This window comes from Psittacula echo (assembly GCF_963264785.1).
Source record: "Psittacula echo genome assembly, chromosome: 1".
In the NCBI taxonomy this organism is placed as follows: domain Eukaryota; kingdom Metazoa; phylum Chordata; class Aves; order Psittaciformes; family Psittacidae; genus Psittacula; species Psittacula echo.
This window is the reverse complement of record NC_137735.1, coordinates 66815561-66834259: the sequence shown is the minus strand read 5'-3', so window position 1 is coordinate 66834259 and position 18699 is coordinate 66815561. Positions and strand designations below refer to the sequence as shown.

At 39.1% G+C, this 18699-nt stretch overlaps 1 protein-coding gene across 6 annotated transcripts in view; it reads left to right on the top strand.

The window, feature by feature from the left end:
• The window catches only part of SMARCA5 (SNF2 related chromatin remodeling ATPase 5), a 33506-nt gene that overhangs the window by 9914 nt on the left and 4893 nt on the right, over positions 1-18699 (top strand). For 2 of the 6 annotated variants that reach the window (XM_080613722.1, XM_080613720.1), the window contains exons 2-19: positions 2436-2510; positions 5328-5494; positions 6196-6296; positions 6998-7098; positions 8935-9114; positions 10605-10760; positions 10862-10993; positions 11540-11608; positions 12117-12226; positions 12466-12692; positions 13966-14087; positions 14176-14328; positions 15538-15674; positions 16876-17020; positions 17342-17461; positions 17596-17706; positions 17812-17925; positions 18091-18213. In XM_080613722.1, the coding sequence (XP_080469848.1) occupies positions 2436-2510; positions 5328-5494; positions 6196-6296; positions 6998-7098; positions 8935-9114; positions 10605-10760; positions 10862-10993; positions 11540-11608; positions 12117-12226; positions 12466-12692; positions 13966-14087; positions 14176-14328; positions 15538-15674; positions 16876-17020; positions 17342-17461; positions 17596-17706; positions 17812-17925; positions 18091-18213 (2343 nt within the window). Of the gene's footprint in view, positions 1-36; positions 2271-2435; positions 2511-5327; positions 5557-6195; positions 6297-6997; positions 7099-8934; positions 9115-10604; positions 10761-10861; positions 10994-11539; positions 11609-12116; positions 12227-12465; positions 12693-13965; positions 14088-14175; positions 14329-15537; positions 15675-16871; positions 17021-17341; positions 17462-17595; positions 17707-17811; positions 17926-18090; positions 18214-18699 lie in introns of those variants that run through there. The other 4 variants (XM_080613724.1, XM_080613723.1, XM_080613721.1 and 1 more) reach the window with 4 other exon arrangements.

The following is an 18699-nucleotide window of genomic DNA, read 5'->3' as shown; positions in this document are numbered from 1 at the left end:
GGCGCACCGGGCTGCGCTGCAGGGGGGTGCCCGCCATGAGGACGGCGCCGGCGGGGCGTCCCCGGGCCGCGTGGGGCCGCCTGAGACAATGGAGGGGCGGGCGCCGTGCCGGGCCGTGTGCCGCGGCGCCTCTGGGGCGCTGCCGGGCCCCGGCGGGGAGTTGGGGAAAAGGTGCTGCGAGGCCGGGAACGGCCCAGCGGCGGTGGGTGCTGTGGACGGTGTGCGTATGTTTCAGTCCCTCCGCTTCCCCCCCCGCCGCTGGCCCCCGCACAGGTGTCCCGAGCGCAGTGTTCCTGCGCCGGGCCGCTGCCGCGAAGACAAGGGGAGGGCAGGCCTTGCGCCGGGTCACTGCCTGTATTTGCGGGGTCAAGGGAGGGCAGGGGTGACCCTTCCCTCGCGTCCTGCCGGTCGGGAGCGGGTTCGCTAACCTCCCCTCCCAGCACACATCTCACTAGGTTCGCTACCCGCTTCTTGCAAGTAGCCTTTTTCCTTCCTCCTCTGTCCTTCGTCCCTGAGAAGCCTTCCCATCGTTTGTGCTTCCTGCTTCAGCGAGCAAGTCCGCATTTTACAAAGCAGTACCGTGTTGTGTACGCTGAAGCGCTTCAAAACTTTTTTAGGGGGGAGAGGGGTTGTTGAAGGGCTTGTTTTGGCAGCAGGTGCTTATTCCAGAAATTTCAAGGGGGTTGAGTGAAGATTGCCTGGAGATGCTAATTTTATCGCGGCATTGTTCCTTTAACGATATGAGGAAACTGGTTGGTCCTGCTCTCGGCACAGGGTGTTTTGTACTCTGAGTCATGCTGTACAGGCCAGCCTACTTGATCTAAATAAATTTGTAAATGCCGTATTTTACGGGTGAGCAAGTAGCCGAAGCACTGTGGTTAATAAGTCCTGCTCGAACCTGCAGAAATAGGGCAATTCCAAACTGGGGCTTAGCACGAGGAGACTGTGAGAAGTCTGCTCTTCAGGTGCCTGTGTACGAGGGCTCTCTCCGATCTGGCCAAGTTTGTTCCTTTTCTCATTGGGAAGGGACTACCTTGCAGTTTCATTTTAGATAGCTTCCTGGTAGTCCTGATCATCTGACAAACTGCTTGCTTTTCTTACTCTCCAGCTAAATCACAAGGTTTTGTCATATTTGTTGCACATGAGGAGATCAGATGGTGCACTGTTGTGTTTCTGTGTTTTGTGTGTTCAGTGTTTCAGGAGAAGCATGAATTTAATGCAGGGGTTCAGACGGTCCCACAACTGTGCTCCCTAGTGTGTGGGTGCAGGCTAAACCCAGTGGGAGATGAGTAAGAAGATGTGGACATGAGTTTAGAAGATCTGTAACTGTCACTTTTTATGCTCAGTTCTTCATATTTTGACTGGTGAATGAAACATTTTTGTTGGGTTTTTTTTGTTTCCACACACCTTCTTACCTGCCTGAGTTTTGTGAGGAAACAACCGCCCGCAAGCATCCTGTGCCTTGCTTGCCTTTGTTTCGTGTTTCTTACTTTCCTGTTTCTTTGTTCTACATTGGCTAGTAAAGATTGAGTTTAGCTCAGTTCTCATTTGGCTCAATTAAACAAATGATTAATAATGATTTTGAAGGCATCTGGTTTGTTTCCTTTTCTTACCATTTCAAGAATTATTCTGCAATATACTGCCTTAGTGTGGCTTATGAGGGAAGGATGATCCTATTGTATTCGTTTTAAGAACAGGAGATGAAATTACTCGTGGGAGATGGAGGGGAAAGAGTTAACCTAATAACAGGATAAAAGAGCCTTGAGCTGAAAGAATAACCGAAGGCAGTATGTGAAGGACTTGGCAGGAAGGGGATGAGGGAGGACTCACACACACACAACTTGTTTTTCTGTTAGTAGTGGTACCATTGGTGAGAACAATTATTTGATTTAATAAACTAAATAAGCGGAAAAGGCAGTTTGTCTGAATTCCTACTCTACTTCCAGGACAAAACTGCAGTCCAGGTTCTTATTTAGACTTGTTTCCTTGATACGGAATGATCAAGGATCGGGGTACTCTGGAAAAAGGAAAAAAAACAACTTTGAAACTACTTTTGCACTGGGACCAGACCTAGTTCTTTGAGAGGACTGTCGGAGCCAGCTTTAGGAGGGTTTTGGCTCAGCACCATAGAGGCTCCATGCTGAGCTCCTGGACCACAGCTGTCTCGCTCATTCGCATTGATGTGATGCTTTAATGATGGAGCTAAATCGGATTACAGAGATCTAGCTCTGTCAGTCACCCTGTGGCAGGGATCTTTGATCCACCTCCAGGTAATTTTACAGTAAGTAATAGAAAGCTGACTATATCAAAGCAATGGAAGATGGCTGTGCCATCTTATGCGGATAGATAGTAATTTGAAACAAGCTTATCCTCTTTTACATGGATATCTTTCCTTGTTCAGAAAATAATTTTTTTCTAATTTTTTTTCGTCTCAGGAATCTTTTGATGATGCATCACCAGGAAAACAAAAAGAAATCCAGGAAGCAGATCCTACATATGAAGAGAAAATGGTATGTGATATTTGTAACTGTGAACAGCTATCCAGTACTTATGCAGCTGCTTTAAACAGACTTGAGTTTTCTGCTTGTTTGAAATATCTTAACTGGCTTTATAAAACTTTGTCTAGTTATTAAAAATATTGAAGTTGAAACAAACAATCCCAAAAAAACCTTCAGACCTTTGTTTTAGCATTGTTGTTCACTGGTCTTCTGCTCTTTCTCCATTTCCTTGCAGTAATTTGTGAGAATAACTGTTAACAAGTTTTGCTTTTCCAGGAAGTATAGTTCTAGCACCTTTGAGGTGCTCTAGATCTAGCAGAGTGATGTAGTGGGAAATATTCACATGTCTTAGGGGGAGAATGCATTAAAAAGTTGTCAAGTTGCTTTTGAAGTTATCTGTGGAGTTGCCCTTCTTGTAGGCAAGGGAGATTATGAAGAGTTGGGTATTCACTTTCTCAGTGAGAAATAGAAAGATCATGTAGAAAGCATCCATAAGCATTTGAATGGCTGCTGCTTTACTTCCACAATGTATGGAATCAGCTGCAGTCTAGGACCTTTCTTATATCACTGTTGAATACAAAAAAGCAGTTCCAAACTTATTTCTGAATTGCAGGAGTAACAGTCCTTTGTAGGAAAAGTACATTAATTTCTATCTGGGGATTGAGCAGTAGAAAGAAAGGTTTGGCACAGGGCTTTCAATAGGCACTGCATTCATTTTCAGTTGAAATGTGCTTTAGTAGGAGGACTTCAAAATAGTTCTTTCAAACAGTATAGTTTATGGGACAAAGTAAATAAAAGTTAGGTTTCAAAATTCACAGGAGGCTGACGAAAGGTTTGCTGTTTAGGACAGGTGCTGACTAAGTCTTGGCCAACTTTTCAGCCCTTTAACTTTGTTTGGATTGAAAGAGATTTTTGTTAGCTTTTTCTGAAATTAATTTGTTTTTTGTAAACATGAGTGATTCTGTGCTTTGCATGTTAGATAGGAGAAAACTTACTGTTTTCCTTATTTTTTAGTGTTCATAATACTCTGAATATAAGAGGGGAAGCCATCCACTCCTCACCAACACATTGTGTTTTCTTTCTCTGGTTTTCCCTGTTTTCCTTTCTTCCTGTTTGTAATTCCGGTGTCTGTGACTGCTTTGGAATTTCTTCATAGGAAAGTGAAACTGATTGTTATAATTTGCTGCTTCCTGTGTTGTTTCTTCTTGCCTCTGAAAATAACCCTGTCTTCTTCTGCTAATTTCTTTGTGCTGCTTCCTGGCAAACTGAAGAAAGTGAACTTGGAGTTGTCTCTTGTAATCTCTAGACGGGCACAATTATGAGGAGGGTTGTGTTTTACAATCGCAATAGTCAGAGGATGCACTGGAAAAGAAAATGAAGTTTCTCTGTTGGTAGGATAGCTCAGGTTGCTGAGTGCAGCCTGCTCGTGTCTGTGTCCTATCTAAAAGATACACATAAGGTTTGTTAGTCTCTTAAAGAAATATCCTCAAGTGCAGTGAAATCAAGTCATGGGGATGTGTGTGCAGTGCCAAAGCTCACAGAAAATTCCTTACTAAAATTTTAGACTGAGAAAACATCTGCAATGCCATCTGTATCTCTACTTCTCTTTTGCACAGCTGATGAAGCAAGTACAAGTACTTAATAAGTGTCAGCAATTTGGATAGGTGTAAGATCTTTCCTAGTTTAAACTTCAGAAACCGTTGTGAAGCAAACAAAAAAACCCTTAAAACCATGAAGAATAGACAGGAAAACTTTATTCAGTGGGTATGGATTGTATCTGTGTCAGTCAAGCTTAAACTGTAGTTAGAGTGAGTCTGACTCTTCAGTGGTAGGATCTCTTTCTTTTTCTGTCTCTTTAACCCCCTGTTTTTTTGTTGTATACATAGTGCAGGAACTGCTTGTTTGAAAGAGGAGAGCACCCACAGAGCTGCATTGCTCTTGCAGAAGCCTGGAACATATGTTCCTTTTGACTAAGAAAACTGACTTCCTGTAGCGGTGCAAGTTGCTAAATACCTGGTTAAGTTGTGGCAGCTGGCAGAATGTCAGTGGTTGCTGTTAAGCTTGGAGCTGTTTTCTGTCTTGATTGTCTGTTACAAAGTTTTGATGTGGCCTTGGGAAAGTGTGTTGATTCCAAATGGAGGCTGTCCCAAAGGAACTGAACCTTTTAGATACTAATGTTCTCTCCTGTAATCTTTTTTTGCACAGCAGAAACAGTGGCTAAGTGGGGAGTCTGACAGGTTAGGCGCTGAGCATATCTAAGAGGGCTGAAATAGTTGTTCTAGCTTCTAGCTCTGTGCTCTTCTGCCTCCTCTACGCCTTTTCATGTCAGCTCTTTTGCTTATCTGACAGCACACTGAGGTGGTGTATCTCACTGTGCAGGCAGAAAACTAATGTGGTAGAAAATTGTTGTTGCCAGGTTGGCAAGATGAACAAGTTCATTGAAGAATCATGTACATGCTGGATGGAGGTAAATTTCTAGGAGTGGGACTACCATTTTTGGTAGGAGAAGGTTGTGAAGAGGATGCTGGCCTTCTCTAGTGACACTTATGCAATCTTTATGCCAAAGTCAGATTTCAGTCTTAGCACAGGTCTTTCTTGCAACCTTGATCCTATTGCACAGCAAATGCTAGTCTTGATCCAGTAAAAGAATATTGACTCTGTCATCAGCAGTTAGATAGTTGATATTAAACATCTCTTGTTTGTTAATGTAGCTGTGCTTATAAAGAAATGTGAATCTATGTTGTTTGAAAAGTATTTGTTAGCTTTTTCTTTTGAATGAATGCATACTGTAATGTCTCACTTGTTCCACTTAATTTTCCTTGTCAACAGCAAACAGACAGAGCAAACAGATTTGAGTATCTGTTGAAGCAGACTGAGCTGTTTGCTCATTTCATTCAGCCTGCTGCTCAGAAGACTCCAACTTCACCTTTGAAAATGAAGCCTGGACGTCCACGAATAAAGAAGGATGAGAAACAGAATTTACTGTCAGTTGGCGAGTGAGTGATGACGTGTAGGCCAGCTTGTACTGTAATTATGGATTTTATTGTACTTTAGAAGCGTAAGTCTTTAGTCCTATTTCAGTGTGTGTTTTATGCTGTATAATTGGGATCTTTATAATTGGGATCCACCTGCAAGTTGAGGGCTGTTTAGGAATTCTAGGAGTTAAAATAATTTCGTGTTGATAGTAAAACACGTGACTGAAAGTATTCCAGCATGAAGCGGGGCAGAAAAGTAGAGCATTCATGGCTGTAAGTTGTAATGCGTGGACAACATCAGTATACAACATCTTACAGACAGCTTGAAAGTCAGTAGTCTAGAAATTTGGATTGCCTTCATTCTTGCTTGAAGGACTATAGTATATCTAGTGTTTGGCAGATGTTCCGGAGCTCTTAAATGTAGTGTCATTCCCTGTCTTCTAGTTAAAGGCCAGTAGTGATGCACACAGTCACAGTCACTTTGCTGTAATATTTGAGCCTGCTAACAAGATGGGCATATTATCTTATTAAGAAGCTTGTGGCTCTAAAAGAGTTAAAAACAGCATTTCAGTTGATCAGCTAAACTAGTTCTTCTGAAGAATCTTGCTAGAATCTTCTTTGGTGTTTGCATTTCGTACTGCAGTGATTAGATTTAATTTTGGAACAGCTTCACATCTTTTTAGTTTAGCCAGAAACTCACTTCTTCCTTTGCTCTTTCTCAGCTACCGCCATCGTAGAACAGAACAGGAAGAAGACGAGGAGCTGTTAACAGAAAGCTCCAAGGCAACTAACGTCTGCACTCGATTTGAAGAATCTCCATCATGTGTGTTTCCTCTTCTTTTGTTTGTTTTTTTATTTTGGGATTTTTTGATATTTGTTTGTTTGCAGGCTACCCCTTCCCCCTTCTTTTCCTTCAAAATGTTGTTTTAAAATGAAGTTATTTTCATCCTTCCCAAGGACAATGAATCAATTCTGCGGGTCAGGAGAAAGAGGAAAAAAATCCAGTGCTGGTCTGATGAGACAAAATGCGTTACTGAGGGAATGCTTATTTTCAGTCGGGCTAGAAAGATGGTCCAGTGGGTCTTGTCCTTTAGAAATCCAGCTGCTACAGTTCAGTTGCTAGGAAAGAGCAAGCTGGTTTTAAGTCTGTCATTGTACAGTTTTTATATATTTTTAGATGTTTTATGATACAATTTAAAGTACCTAACAGCTTCCACTTCCTTTAACAGAATTCAGTATTCTGTTGTTTTAACATTTAACTGTGTTCTGTTTTGGGGGGTGGTGATAAAGCTAGAATTCCTATGTATTTTGGGTTTTTGCAGAAAACAAAGCTGTTGGAGGAGTTCGCAGAAACAAAAGTAACGTTGTCGTCTCCAATCTGCATTGTTTTGAGATTTACTGCACTAAGTTTGTTAGGTTTTGTTCTGTAGCTTAGATAACCAATGTCAATTGGCAGGCAAGGGATGGTGACATTCTTTGGTAAGTTTTTACAGATCTTTTAGTCTAATCTTCCATGTCTTTTAGATGTTAAATGGGGAAAGCTGCGTGATTATCAGGTCCGAGGACTGAACTGGCTCATCTCTTTGTATGAAAATGGCATCAATGGTATCCTGGCTGATGAAATGGTATGCGCATAGCCCGTGTTTCTGGGAACTTGTGGTGAACACATGCAATACAATACAATTTTTGTTCAGCTATATTTATATGTTTTTTTAATAGCACCAAATGCTCAATTTAATTTGCCAAATCTTATTTTTTCTAGTATGTTTTAAGTCACTAATGTTAAAAGTGTCACAGGTACCTTAATCTAAATAAATTGTGCAGGCAGTTTTAGAAATAGGCATATGTAAAGGGAAGCTGTCAACCTTTAGGAAAATAAAGTTCAGTGGAGTTACTCTATAGAATGACGTGACCTCTATTTATTTTCTCTAAATTGCAGCTATTTTGTTATAGCATTCTCAAGCGGCCCTTGTGAAGAGAGCGCATGTATGAAAAGAGCAACAAATGTGGGAACACTTCCTATTGTTGTTAGGGTTAAATGCAGATAGCAGAATATGAGTGTGCTGTATGGACTGATTGCAGCAGTAAGAGCTGCACCAGTGGGACAAGTGACGCAAAGATAGATGTAGCTATGGGCACACCATGACCATTTCAGTCAGCACTGACCATAGTAGCTTTTGCTTCTGTTTCTGTTTTTCTTCCCTATAAGACAAAGGATGAATGCAGAAGAAATTGTAATAGTTTGATAGGCAGATATGTTTTTGTCCTCTCAGTCATTTTAGTTGTATCTGTTTTTCATAAGGAGCAGATAAGGAATAATAAAAGTTTAGTTATATTTCAGTATACTGCATTTCTCATACCATCTGGTAATTCTTTTCTCTGTAATAGAATGTCTTCAAGATAAACTAGAGACAAATGGATTTAAATTATCATTTAGTAACGTATAATTTTGAAATATATCAAGGATTTTCTTCACCATACGTGCTTGTGAATAGAGGATTTATTTCAATGTTTTTTTTGCTGAGCACAGTTCCAAGTGGAGGAGGCTTGTTTTAACAAAAACAACAGGGAAATATTTTATAAATCCATGGATTTGTGGTATTCCAAAATCCATCTTGTGTAGAGGCTTTAAATATTTACTAATAAATGTTTGGATTCATTCTTGAGTATTAATCCTTTTGAACTTATTAATGCCTTTCACACAGCTTGCAAACACTTTTCCACATCTTACACCAGGTGGAATGTGATTACTTTGCAGACAAAGAATTGAATTTTAGAAGCAAAAATAACTTGCATTGATGGTTTTTGTTTCGTTTTATTTGGTTTGATTTTATTTGTTGCGGTTTTTTAAATCCCGTGTGTTTGATTTATAATCTTTTTGACTGATTTAAATGATATGAATGATCTGGTTTTTGCCTATCTTCCTCAGTTTTGTTTTAATTAAAATTATATGCTGAAGAAGATTTTGAACATTTATGTTGAATAAAGAACAGAACACTTAAAAAAGTACCTCTAAAGAAGCTCAGTATTTGTTTTCTTCTTTGACATATGCAGCTGTTTACATTTATGTTTGGCTTTCTTCTCACAAGACCTGGCATGTCATGGCCTGTAAAAGCCTCCTTACAGAGTTCTTTTCAAGTTTAAGAGAATACATACATCCAGTTTGTGAAGTCCATTGATCTCTAAATAAATAACATGAGTACACCCTAGTCTGCGATCAAAATGTTATGAAATAATGTTTTCTTGAAACGGTTACTTGTATTACTTAATTAAATGTGGGAAGCCATATAGGTTTTTCCTAAGCAAGATTTTTATGTCTTTGAGCAGCGCTGTCTTCAATACATCTCAGTCTTTCATTCAGGCAGCGGTGTCTTCCATGTTCTACTCTGAGCTCACTCTTGGGTTTTTTAAAGGTGTTTCCTGAGAGGTTTGTTTTTCTGACACGTTAATGTCTCTTACAGGGTCTTGGGAAGACACTGCAAACAATTTCTCTTCTTGGGTATATGAAACACTACAGAAATATTCCCGGTCCTCACATGGTGTTAGTTCCTAAGTCCACCCTACATAACTGGATGAATGAATTCAAGAGATGGGTCCCTACGCTTCGAGCAGTTTGTTTGATAGGTGACAAAGACCAGCGTGTAAGTTTTGATGCAGTTTTTTTAATTGTGTAAATCCAGCGTGTGGTCTCGCTGTCCTTTACCTTCTGTTCACTCAGAAGGCTATTACTTGGATTTGTAGTGGTTAAACAGTAAGACCCACAAGTGCTACCTAATTAAAATATAACCATCTTAGATTTCACATGTATGTTGACCAGCTATTGCTTCATCACTTTTTCATCACTTTATTCACTTTCTTGCTCAGAGATCCTCTCCTTTTGTGAAGGCAATACACGGTGTAGACCAAGAAAACCCGATAAGTCTTAAAGCAGGAAAATAAAGTGGTTCTTGTAAAGTGCTATCATTTGTATGAATATATAAATCTGTAAAAAAAGTAATTCCTGCTTTACATAGTCTAGTGCATTGTATTGGCTATAACAGCAGCTCTTCAAAGGATTATGGGGTCTGTCACTAAGGAACTGCTTTTTGAAAACAGTTTTCAGCCAGTTGTTGGAGGGGACAAGGTGGGTTGGTTGGTGAAAGTGGAATCCAAATGGACCTTATTTGGCTTGAATTTTGTCAATTAAAAATAGACAATACTGTTCAGCCTCTTGTGGCCTTATGACTTCAGTCATTCTCTTTTTGTTAACTTCAGTAGCAGCTCTTTGCTGCTATTTTGTTTTCTTTTTAGCACAGCAAAGAAAACAAAAGCTGTAGAATATGATGGTGTGTATGTGGATTTGTCAGCTGGAGTTGGCCATTTATTTGTGCAGGAGTTACTACTGGTGCCATTAAATTTCTGCTTTTGTCAGCAGGTTTTTTTTATTCTAAGGGCACCCAGCTCTATTTTCAGAGTTTGTTGGGCTAGAAATTACAAAAATATTGATTAAACTTTAAGTAGTTTTTGGAGGTCATTGATGGAGGTCTGATACCTTGTGATTTTTTTTTGAGGGCATCTTTTTTGAACCCAAAAGTTCTTGTTCTTTCTTCAGTATATCTCTTGCTTGTATGTGTTAAATTCTTGACATTTATACATCTCTATTTTGAATTCTGACTAATTACTGTGGTCTGCTTTTAACCCTGGATATCAGCCTTCTTGAAATTGTTCAGTTAGCCACATAAAGCTCTGCTTGGGATTATTTTTTTATATTCAAAATACTGTTTTCTAGACTTCAAACTTAAAACACCAACAAAGCAGACCTACAGAAAATTAATTTTTGAGTTCTGATCTTATAGTTCAATTATTGAAAACCTCATGCATATAGGTAGTCATGTGCAGTTTCAAAGCCAAAAGTTAGAGAAGTCCCTTCTCTGCTCCAAGAATTTTAGCAGCTTTAGCACTGACAAAATTGTCAAGCTTTACAGTGCTTGGATGTTACACTGCCTACAATTTTATATTATAAATTTATAATTAATTTTACCTCTTCTTTCAAATTTAGAGCAGCGTTGTGTTAGAATTGTAAGTGTTAGTGTGTTCTTTTTGCTTTAGATTTGACAAAACCTCAGTAACTAACTGTCATGTTGTCATCTAGGCTGCCTTTGTCAGAGATGTGTTGCTGCCTGGAGAATGGGATGTCTGTGTAACATCATATGAAATGCTTATCAAAGAGAAATCAGTATTCAAAAAATTTAACTGGAGATACCTAGTTATAGATGAAGCCCACAGGATTAAAAATGAAAAATCAAAGGTAATTTATACCTTCACTGAGAGATACTTGTGTGGGTTACTGGGTGCTGGTGTGGGGACTAGTAATATTTGTATATTTGCTCATGTCTCAATGTCCTTCAGTTATCTGAAATTGTGAGGGAATTCAAGACTACAAATCGGCTGCTGTTAACTGGAACTCCACTGCAGAACAACTTACATGAACTCTGGGCACTTCTTAACTTCCTTTTGCCAGATGTCTTTAACTCATCTGAGGTAAGCCTTCATTTCTGCTAGTCAAATTAAATGAACTTTGCTGGGTTTCTAGCTGTGAAAACGGACCTGAGTATGTATTTGGGAGTATCAATTAGGTTGACAGAAATGTTCCAGAATTGTGAAGTTTTGATGAAGTGGGGGTGTTACACCTGTAAAAAGGGAAATCTTATGGTTCATTACACCAGAATTCAACAACTTCTTTTTGTTTTCCATCAAATGCTGCAGTAGTACTGTTATTCCAGGTGGAATTTGTCCAGTGGAGTGATAAAAATGAATCTTTGTCAAGAGAAAAGGACTCGCTTATTGATTTTTTTTTATTTTTTTTTTTTTTATCCCCCCTCTCTTTTCCAATAATGTGGAAGGTTTGGTTTGGTTTGGAAGATGTTGTGTTATAGAGCTTTCTTTAAAAAGAGACCAAAGAAGATAATTTGTTCTTTTACTTACTGCCTCTGTTAGAGAATCACTTGAGTTTTATTTACTCACTATTGTAATGACATTGCACCTTGAAAGGAAACCTCTTATATACCAATGCTTTTGTTGATACAGGACTTTGATTCGTGGTTTGATACCAACAACTGCCTAGGAGATCAAAAGTTGGTGGAACGTCTCCATATGGTGAGCCTTTCTGCTTTTTGTATAAGTGTTAGATTTACCTAAGTTAGATTCTAAATAATTCTTCTAATGTTTCTTGTGACAGAATATTAGGGTAAGAGAGCTTATCCCAGAAACTATGCTACACTGTCAGAACAGGTTGGTGAAGCTAAAAGATGATCTGTTTCTTCAAAACGAAATTGTTTTGGAGGGCAGAGAAGAGTCTATAGTTCTGGCTTTCAGGGTTCTGAAGTGCTTACATTAAAACTGTTAGCTGTGAGGAGACTATAAAGGTTTTAGTCAAGAAAAATTAAAGAAGAATCAGGGGGCATAGAACCATCGAAAGATTAGTTTGGCTTTGGTTTTGACTCTTCCAAAGAAAGTACCTGGACATTCCCATTGCTTTTTCAGATGATCTAGTAATAGGTCTGATGTTTGAGCATTTATGACAGAGTATCTGCACTGCTTTTGTCTATTGTCCTGCTCAATGTTTCAGTTTTCAAAATATGTTTAATGACAAAATGTCTTTCAGGTGCTACGACCATTCCTTCTACGTCGCATTAAGGCTGATGTAGAGAAAAGCTTGCCTCCAAAGAAGGAAGTTAAAATTTATGTGGGTCTCAGCAAAATGCAGCGAGAATGGTAATTCACACACTTGACTGTGCTGTAGTTAAGGCTCAGAAGCAATGTGCTGCTTGTGGCTTGATTGTCATGTGGAACTTGGTTTAATTCCTTCTGGTGTACTTCAGTGATGGCAAACCCGTGCATGTCAGGGAGAGTTACCTGATGAAATGAGGGGGAGATTTTTACTGTATTTATAATTCAAATAAAGGCTAACTTTGTTTTAAGAGTTACCAAATTTTTTTCTATCTTTGATTTAGGTATACACGAATCTTAATGAAGGATATAGATATACTGAATTCTGCTGGGAAGCTGGACAAAATGAGACTGCTGAATATCCTCATGCAGCTGCGAAAATGTTGCAACCATCCTTATCTCTTTGATGGGGCAGAACCTGGTCCGCCTTATACCACAGATATGCATTTGGTCACCAACAGTGGCAAAATGGTAGTATTGGACAAATTGCTCCCCAAGTTGAAAGAACAAGGTACGTGTCTCATTGTCATTGTTTGATTCAACAAAATGAAAGTTACTGCTGTTCAATGTTTTTATGTATACTGAGAAAAAACCAGCACACTTCAGTCAGGATTATAGTTGGTTTCTAGCGTGACACCAGCTTGTCATGCACATATCTTAAATAGCTGATACAAAAGCAATTTGTGAGGTGCCTTCATAAATAATGGGATCGACGCTCCATTATGGCTTTTTGTGATGATGAAGTAATCTGATTTTTTTTTTCCTTGTTTTTTTTTTTTTTCCACCCCAGCTAAATTAAGTCACTGAAACAGTGGTTGGGCTGGGCTCTAGGTTTTCTTTCTTAGCATTATTTGGTCTTTGAATTATAATGATGTAGTATTTTAGCTACTGCTTTGATTTGCCATGAAGTACCACTTCAGATTCAAAGTCTTCATGTAGAGTTAAAGTCAAATCCTTTGTGAAAAGTTGGTCTTTCTTGCTGGACATGAATTTGAGCAGCAGCTGAGTTTTTTCAGTGAATTCTTTAAGGTATGCAAACATGAGGGAAGGCTCAGTTATTTTGAAGTTATTTGGTAGTAGGGACAAAGCTCTGGAATGCATTACTGTAAACCCCACTCCCCACAGAATTACTGACTCTGGAACAAATTTTACTCACTATTTCACAAATCTGCTTACTGGGATAATTTGGCTAAAGGAGTGGAGGAAAGTTTGTGACTGAGGGGACATTGTAGAAAAAGAAGAGCAAGTCAAGCCTCAGCCTTAGGTAATAAAACAAGTCATCTGTACTTCGTACCCAGGTATCATCCAAGCTACAGTGGCAGTATAACTGTTCAGTACTTACTGTGCTTTTTTAAAAGCCTTGGCTTCTTTCTTCTAGAAGGCCACATCTTAAGGGAGATGTGGCAACTAAAATTGGCCTGGTCTTAAATCAAATGATCGTTGTCAGAGTTCATTATTAGACCTTGAGTCCAAAGGACAAAACCCCCTCAAATCATACAAGGAGAGTGAAGATAGGGGAAAGTAGAACCTTTGTAATATTCTGTGGTTTACTTAAATCTCATAAGTAGGTTGGAAAGGGTTGTATGTATATGCATAAATTACTGTGCATTTACATTTTTGGGAGGTTGTTCTTGGCAGGTAAGTAAACTGAAAAGTCTTGTAGGAACAACAATTTCTGGATATCTTAAATCTAAAACAAATGCTTCAGTATTTCATTCGCTGTACTCCTTGCTGATTTTGTATTTGTTACTATCTTATTCTGCTGTGCTTGGGAACGTTTACAGGTTCAAGAGTCTTAATCTTCAGTCAGATGACCAGAGTCCTAGATATCTTGGAAGATTACTGTATGTGGCGAAACTATGAATATTGTAGGCTGGATGGACAAACACCACATGACGAGAGACAGGTATTTAAAATTTTAAGTATTTTATTTAAGTAAAACCAATACTTGTAAAACATTTGATTCAACTGACATGTTCCTTTTATTTATTTAGGCATCTATTAATGCGTATAATGAACCTGGTAGCTCAAAATTTGTGTTCATGTTGAGTACACGGGCAGGAGGACTTGGAATCAATTTAGCTACTGCTGATGTTGTAATTCTGTATGATTCAGATTGGAATCCACAAGTAGATCTTCAGGCTATGGTAAGAATCCAGATGGAAATTTTGTTCTTTCTTCTTTTTGTTACGGAACTTTCATAGAAATCTGTGGCATGATGTAGTATTTCCAAAATAAATTGATACTTCTCCTGCCTTACCACAGGAGTAGTATTTGTAAGACTGACTTCAGTTCCAGTGTAGTTTCCACCATGTGGAACCTGTAGTCACATTTAGGCTATACAACGTTTTATGCAGTGGGAATATGCTACAGTGCTCTTAGTAGTATTTAATGAAAATAGCCTAGTTTAAAATGAAAATAAATAGTTAAAAAAACCCCTATGTAGCATGGTAATCCCCAAACTATAAAACTTTACTTCTGTGGAGAGTGAGGCAAATGTGTTTAAACTGTCTTCCCTGAAACCTTGGAAAAGAGACAGAGAATTAAACTTCTCAAAACTTGATTTTATGGTGGTGGTAAGTAACCAAGCTCCTTCTAGCAACCATCTTTTTTTTTTTTTTTAAGTAGATTTGCATGTGTCTCCAAACTCAGGACATTCCAAGAACACTACTGACCAAATAAGAAAGTAAAGCTATTTAAAAACTAGTACTGTTTTTTTGACAAATGAGGCTTCTCAATGACTGATTTTGGAAATAATTACTAATTATATCAGTTAAGCTGTAGGTTCTCGAGTATTCTGGCAAAAATAAGTTCAAAGGAATGGTGGAACTGGTGTCTGGAAACTAAAGTGAGATAGTTCCAACTACCTTTGGAGATGTATGTATATTCAGAATACTAATGCTCACAGTGGTTAATGATCTGCCAATCAGGTGAGGGAAGTGCATTGTCTTTTTCATTAAATATGGCACAACTCAAGGATTTCAAGAAACGTAGGTTTTGGTCAGTACAGAGTTCATGTCTTAAATACTTGTATTTTACAGAAGGTTACAGAAGAGTAGGAGCATCCAGTCTTATCCCTTCTGTGATTTAACAAATTAAAAAACCCAAACACTGTTTTTAGGGATGACATGTAGAGCCAGAGTCATTATTGACAGTATTGAAAAAGCCATTCCAAAACTTGCAGTGCAGACAAGAGGGTGCTATAAAGCTATAGTAATGCATCTATGAAGGTTTAACTAACCTCTGCTATTCTATTTTGTAAACTACTAAGTTGAAACCAGTAAATGGAAGAGTGATTATATAGTCATGCTGGAAACCAAATACTGAATTTTTTATTACTTTGGGTTTTTGCCTAGGATCGTGCACACAGAATTGGCCAAACAAAGACTGTTCGGGTGTTCAGGTTTATCACAGACAATACAGTGGAAGAAAGAATAGTGGAACGTGCAGAAATGAAGCTCCGGCTAGATTCCATAGTCATTCAGCAAGGCAAGTATATGAAGGCCATTTGTATGCATGATGTAACTTGTTGGAACAAGTCCAGAGGAGGGCCATGAGGATAATCAGGGGACTGGAGCACCTCCCGTATGAAGATAGGCTGAGAGAGTTGGGGCTGTTCAGCCTGGAGAAGAGAAGGCTGCGTGGAGACCTCATAGCAGCCTTCCAGTATCTGAAGGGGGCCTACAAGGATGCTGGGGATGGACTATTCATCAGGGACTGTAGTGACAGGACAAGGGGTAACGGGTTAAAACTTAGAAAAGGGAAGTTTAGATTGGTTATAAGGAAGAAATTCTTTCCTGTTAGGGCGGTGAGGCACTGGAATGGGTTGCTAAGGGAGGTTGTGAATGCTCCATCCTTGGCAGTCTTCAAGGCCAGGTTGGATGAGGCCTTGGGTGACATGGTTTAGTGTGAGGTGCCCCTGCCCATGGCAGGGGGGTTGGAACTAGATGATCTTAAGGTCCTTTCCAACCCTAACTATTCTATGATTCTGTGATTCTATGATTTTTCACAACTTGGAAACTGTGGTGAAATCAGGTGGTAAGAATCAAGGGGAATGTTGCTTTTGCCTCAGCTGGATTGTGACGACAGATTGCAAAGGCCAGATCCACTTGAAAATGTATTTTACTCTAGGGGTTGGCTTTCCCTCACTCACTTTTTTGTTACCTCCCCTAATAATACATTACGTATCCATACAAGTGGATATAGTCAGATTTAATTCTAAGCACTCAACTTCTCCTTTGGAGAAATTAGTATCTTGCCTTTTTTTTCCTGGGCAAGATACTAATTTTAATAAATATTTTAATAAAAATGGGCAGAAGCGATGGCAATGTCACCTTCTCAATTGACTTGATTAGAATTAGTAACCTTATTTCTGAAAAAGTGATTCAATAATGTTTAGTCCGGAACTTGTGAAAACATGCACCGTAACAAAGCTTATGTGGAACATGTCACACCTCGCATTATGTTTGTTGAATACAATTCATGTATTAAAAAGCAAATGTATGTGATTCCCAGCTAGATTTTGCTGCCTCTCACTTTCCCCTCCCGCACCCCCTGCCCCCTTTTTTTTTTTTAATCTTCATCTGGAATTTCTTCACTAAGCAAAAATGCAAAGGAGGGAAAGATCATGGCTCCTTCCATAATGTAAACTCTCTTCTTAGCTGCTATCTTCCAATGCTTTTATCTTCAGGAAGACTGGTGGATCAAAACCTGAATAAACTTGGGAAGGATGAAATGCTGCAAATGATTAGGCATGGAGCAACACATGTGTTTGCCTCAAAGGAAAGCGAGATTACAGATGAAGATATTGACCACATTTTGGAAAGAGGTGCAAAGAAGGTGAGATAAAGTTCAAAAAAACAGAAGCCCACCTTAAATTTGGTGGTGAGATAGTGTGTCCCTAGATGATAGCTTGGTTGTAAACCAGAGAGAATAAGGGGATTTGCTATTGAGGGTTACATATTGGGCTTTTGAGCAACCTGGTCTAGTGTAAGGTGTCACTGCCCATGGCAGGGGGTTGGAACTAGATGAGCTTTAAGGTCCCTTCCAACCCAAACCTTTCTATGAGTCTGCATTTGTTTTTTCTACATGAACATGGGATGTTTTATAATGAAAATACCTTTCAAAATTGCTACTGTTCTTTTCTCTTCCCCCTCCAAGACTGCGGAAATGAATGAAAAACTTTCAAAGATGGGTGAAAGCTCACTCAGGAATTTCACAATGGATACAGAGTCCAGCGTGTATAATTTTGAAGGGGAAGACTACAGGGAAAAACAGAAGGTAACATCTAGATATCTTTGGGAGGAAAGCACTAATTTGTATGATTCAACCATATTTACTTAAGAAGTGTTGGTTAAAATACAGTATAGGCTTAGTCTTAATATTACTTGGGGCGGTGGGATTTGTTTTTATAGATGGCCTTTACAGAGTGGATTGAACCACCAAAAAGAGAAAGAAAAGCCAATTATGCTGTGGATGCTTACTTCAGAGAGGCTCTTCGAGTCAGTGAGCCAAAAGCACCCAAGGTGAGAGTTGGATTAACTCCTCCCCTCCCGTAATCAGTTGTTATTGTTAGAAGCAAAACAAATTCTGGATGTGGAAGCGAGTCATGTACAAACTTTGTATTTCAGGCACCACGGCCTCCAAAACAGCCAAATGTACAGGACTTCCAGTTCTTTCCTCCACGCTTGTTTGAACTATTAGAAAAAGAGATTCTCTACTACAGGAAAACAATTGGGTACAAGGTAATTGCAGAATTCACACATTGCAACAGTAGAATACATACTTCTCCTGCCTTTCACACTAATTTAAATTAAATAAATGTTGAGCTGCACAAATGATTAGGTTATATTAACAGGAAAGTGGCAAATAGCTGTAAAATATTAATCAAATTTCACAAAACCTTTCAGGTACCTCGTAATCCTGATCTGCCAAATGCAGCCCAAGCACAAAAAGAAGAGCAGCTTAAGATTGATGAGGCTGAACCACTTAATGATGAAGAACTAGAAGAAAAAGAGAAGCTCCTAACCCAGGTATGGTTGGGTCTTTAGTGAGACTGAGATCGGCTGAAGCTTGCTTTGTGTTTTACAGTGTTACAGGAACATTTCTTGGTTGTTGATTGACATGTGCTATAGTTAACAGAGCTGCAAATTTTGGTTCTGACTGACAAGAGGTTTAGCATTGTTTGTTGTGGGCCTGGATACCTTTGAAGATGGTGCACCTAATTAATGTACTTGCATTCTACTGAATCTGACTGGAACTTGGAACTAGATAATCTTTAAGGTCCCTTCCAACCCAAACCATTGTATGATTTTATGATCTACATCCTGTGTATTTGAAGCTTGAAGAGTAAGAACTAGCCCAGTATCAGAGTCTGGCTTCCCAAGTTTACATTGACAGTCGCCTGTGACATTTTTCCTCAGCTGTCTTGCAGACTTGCTGCAGGGCTGAAGGTGCTGCGTCCCACATTATTTAAGATATATCTTATGCCAAAGTATCACTCCCACGTGGAAATGAAT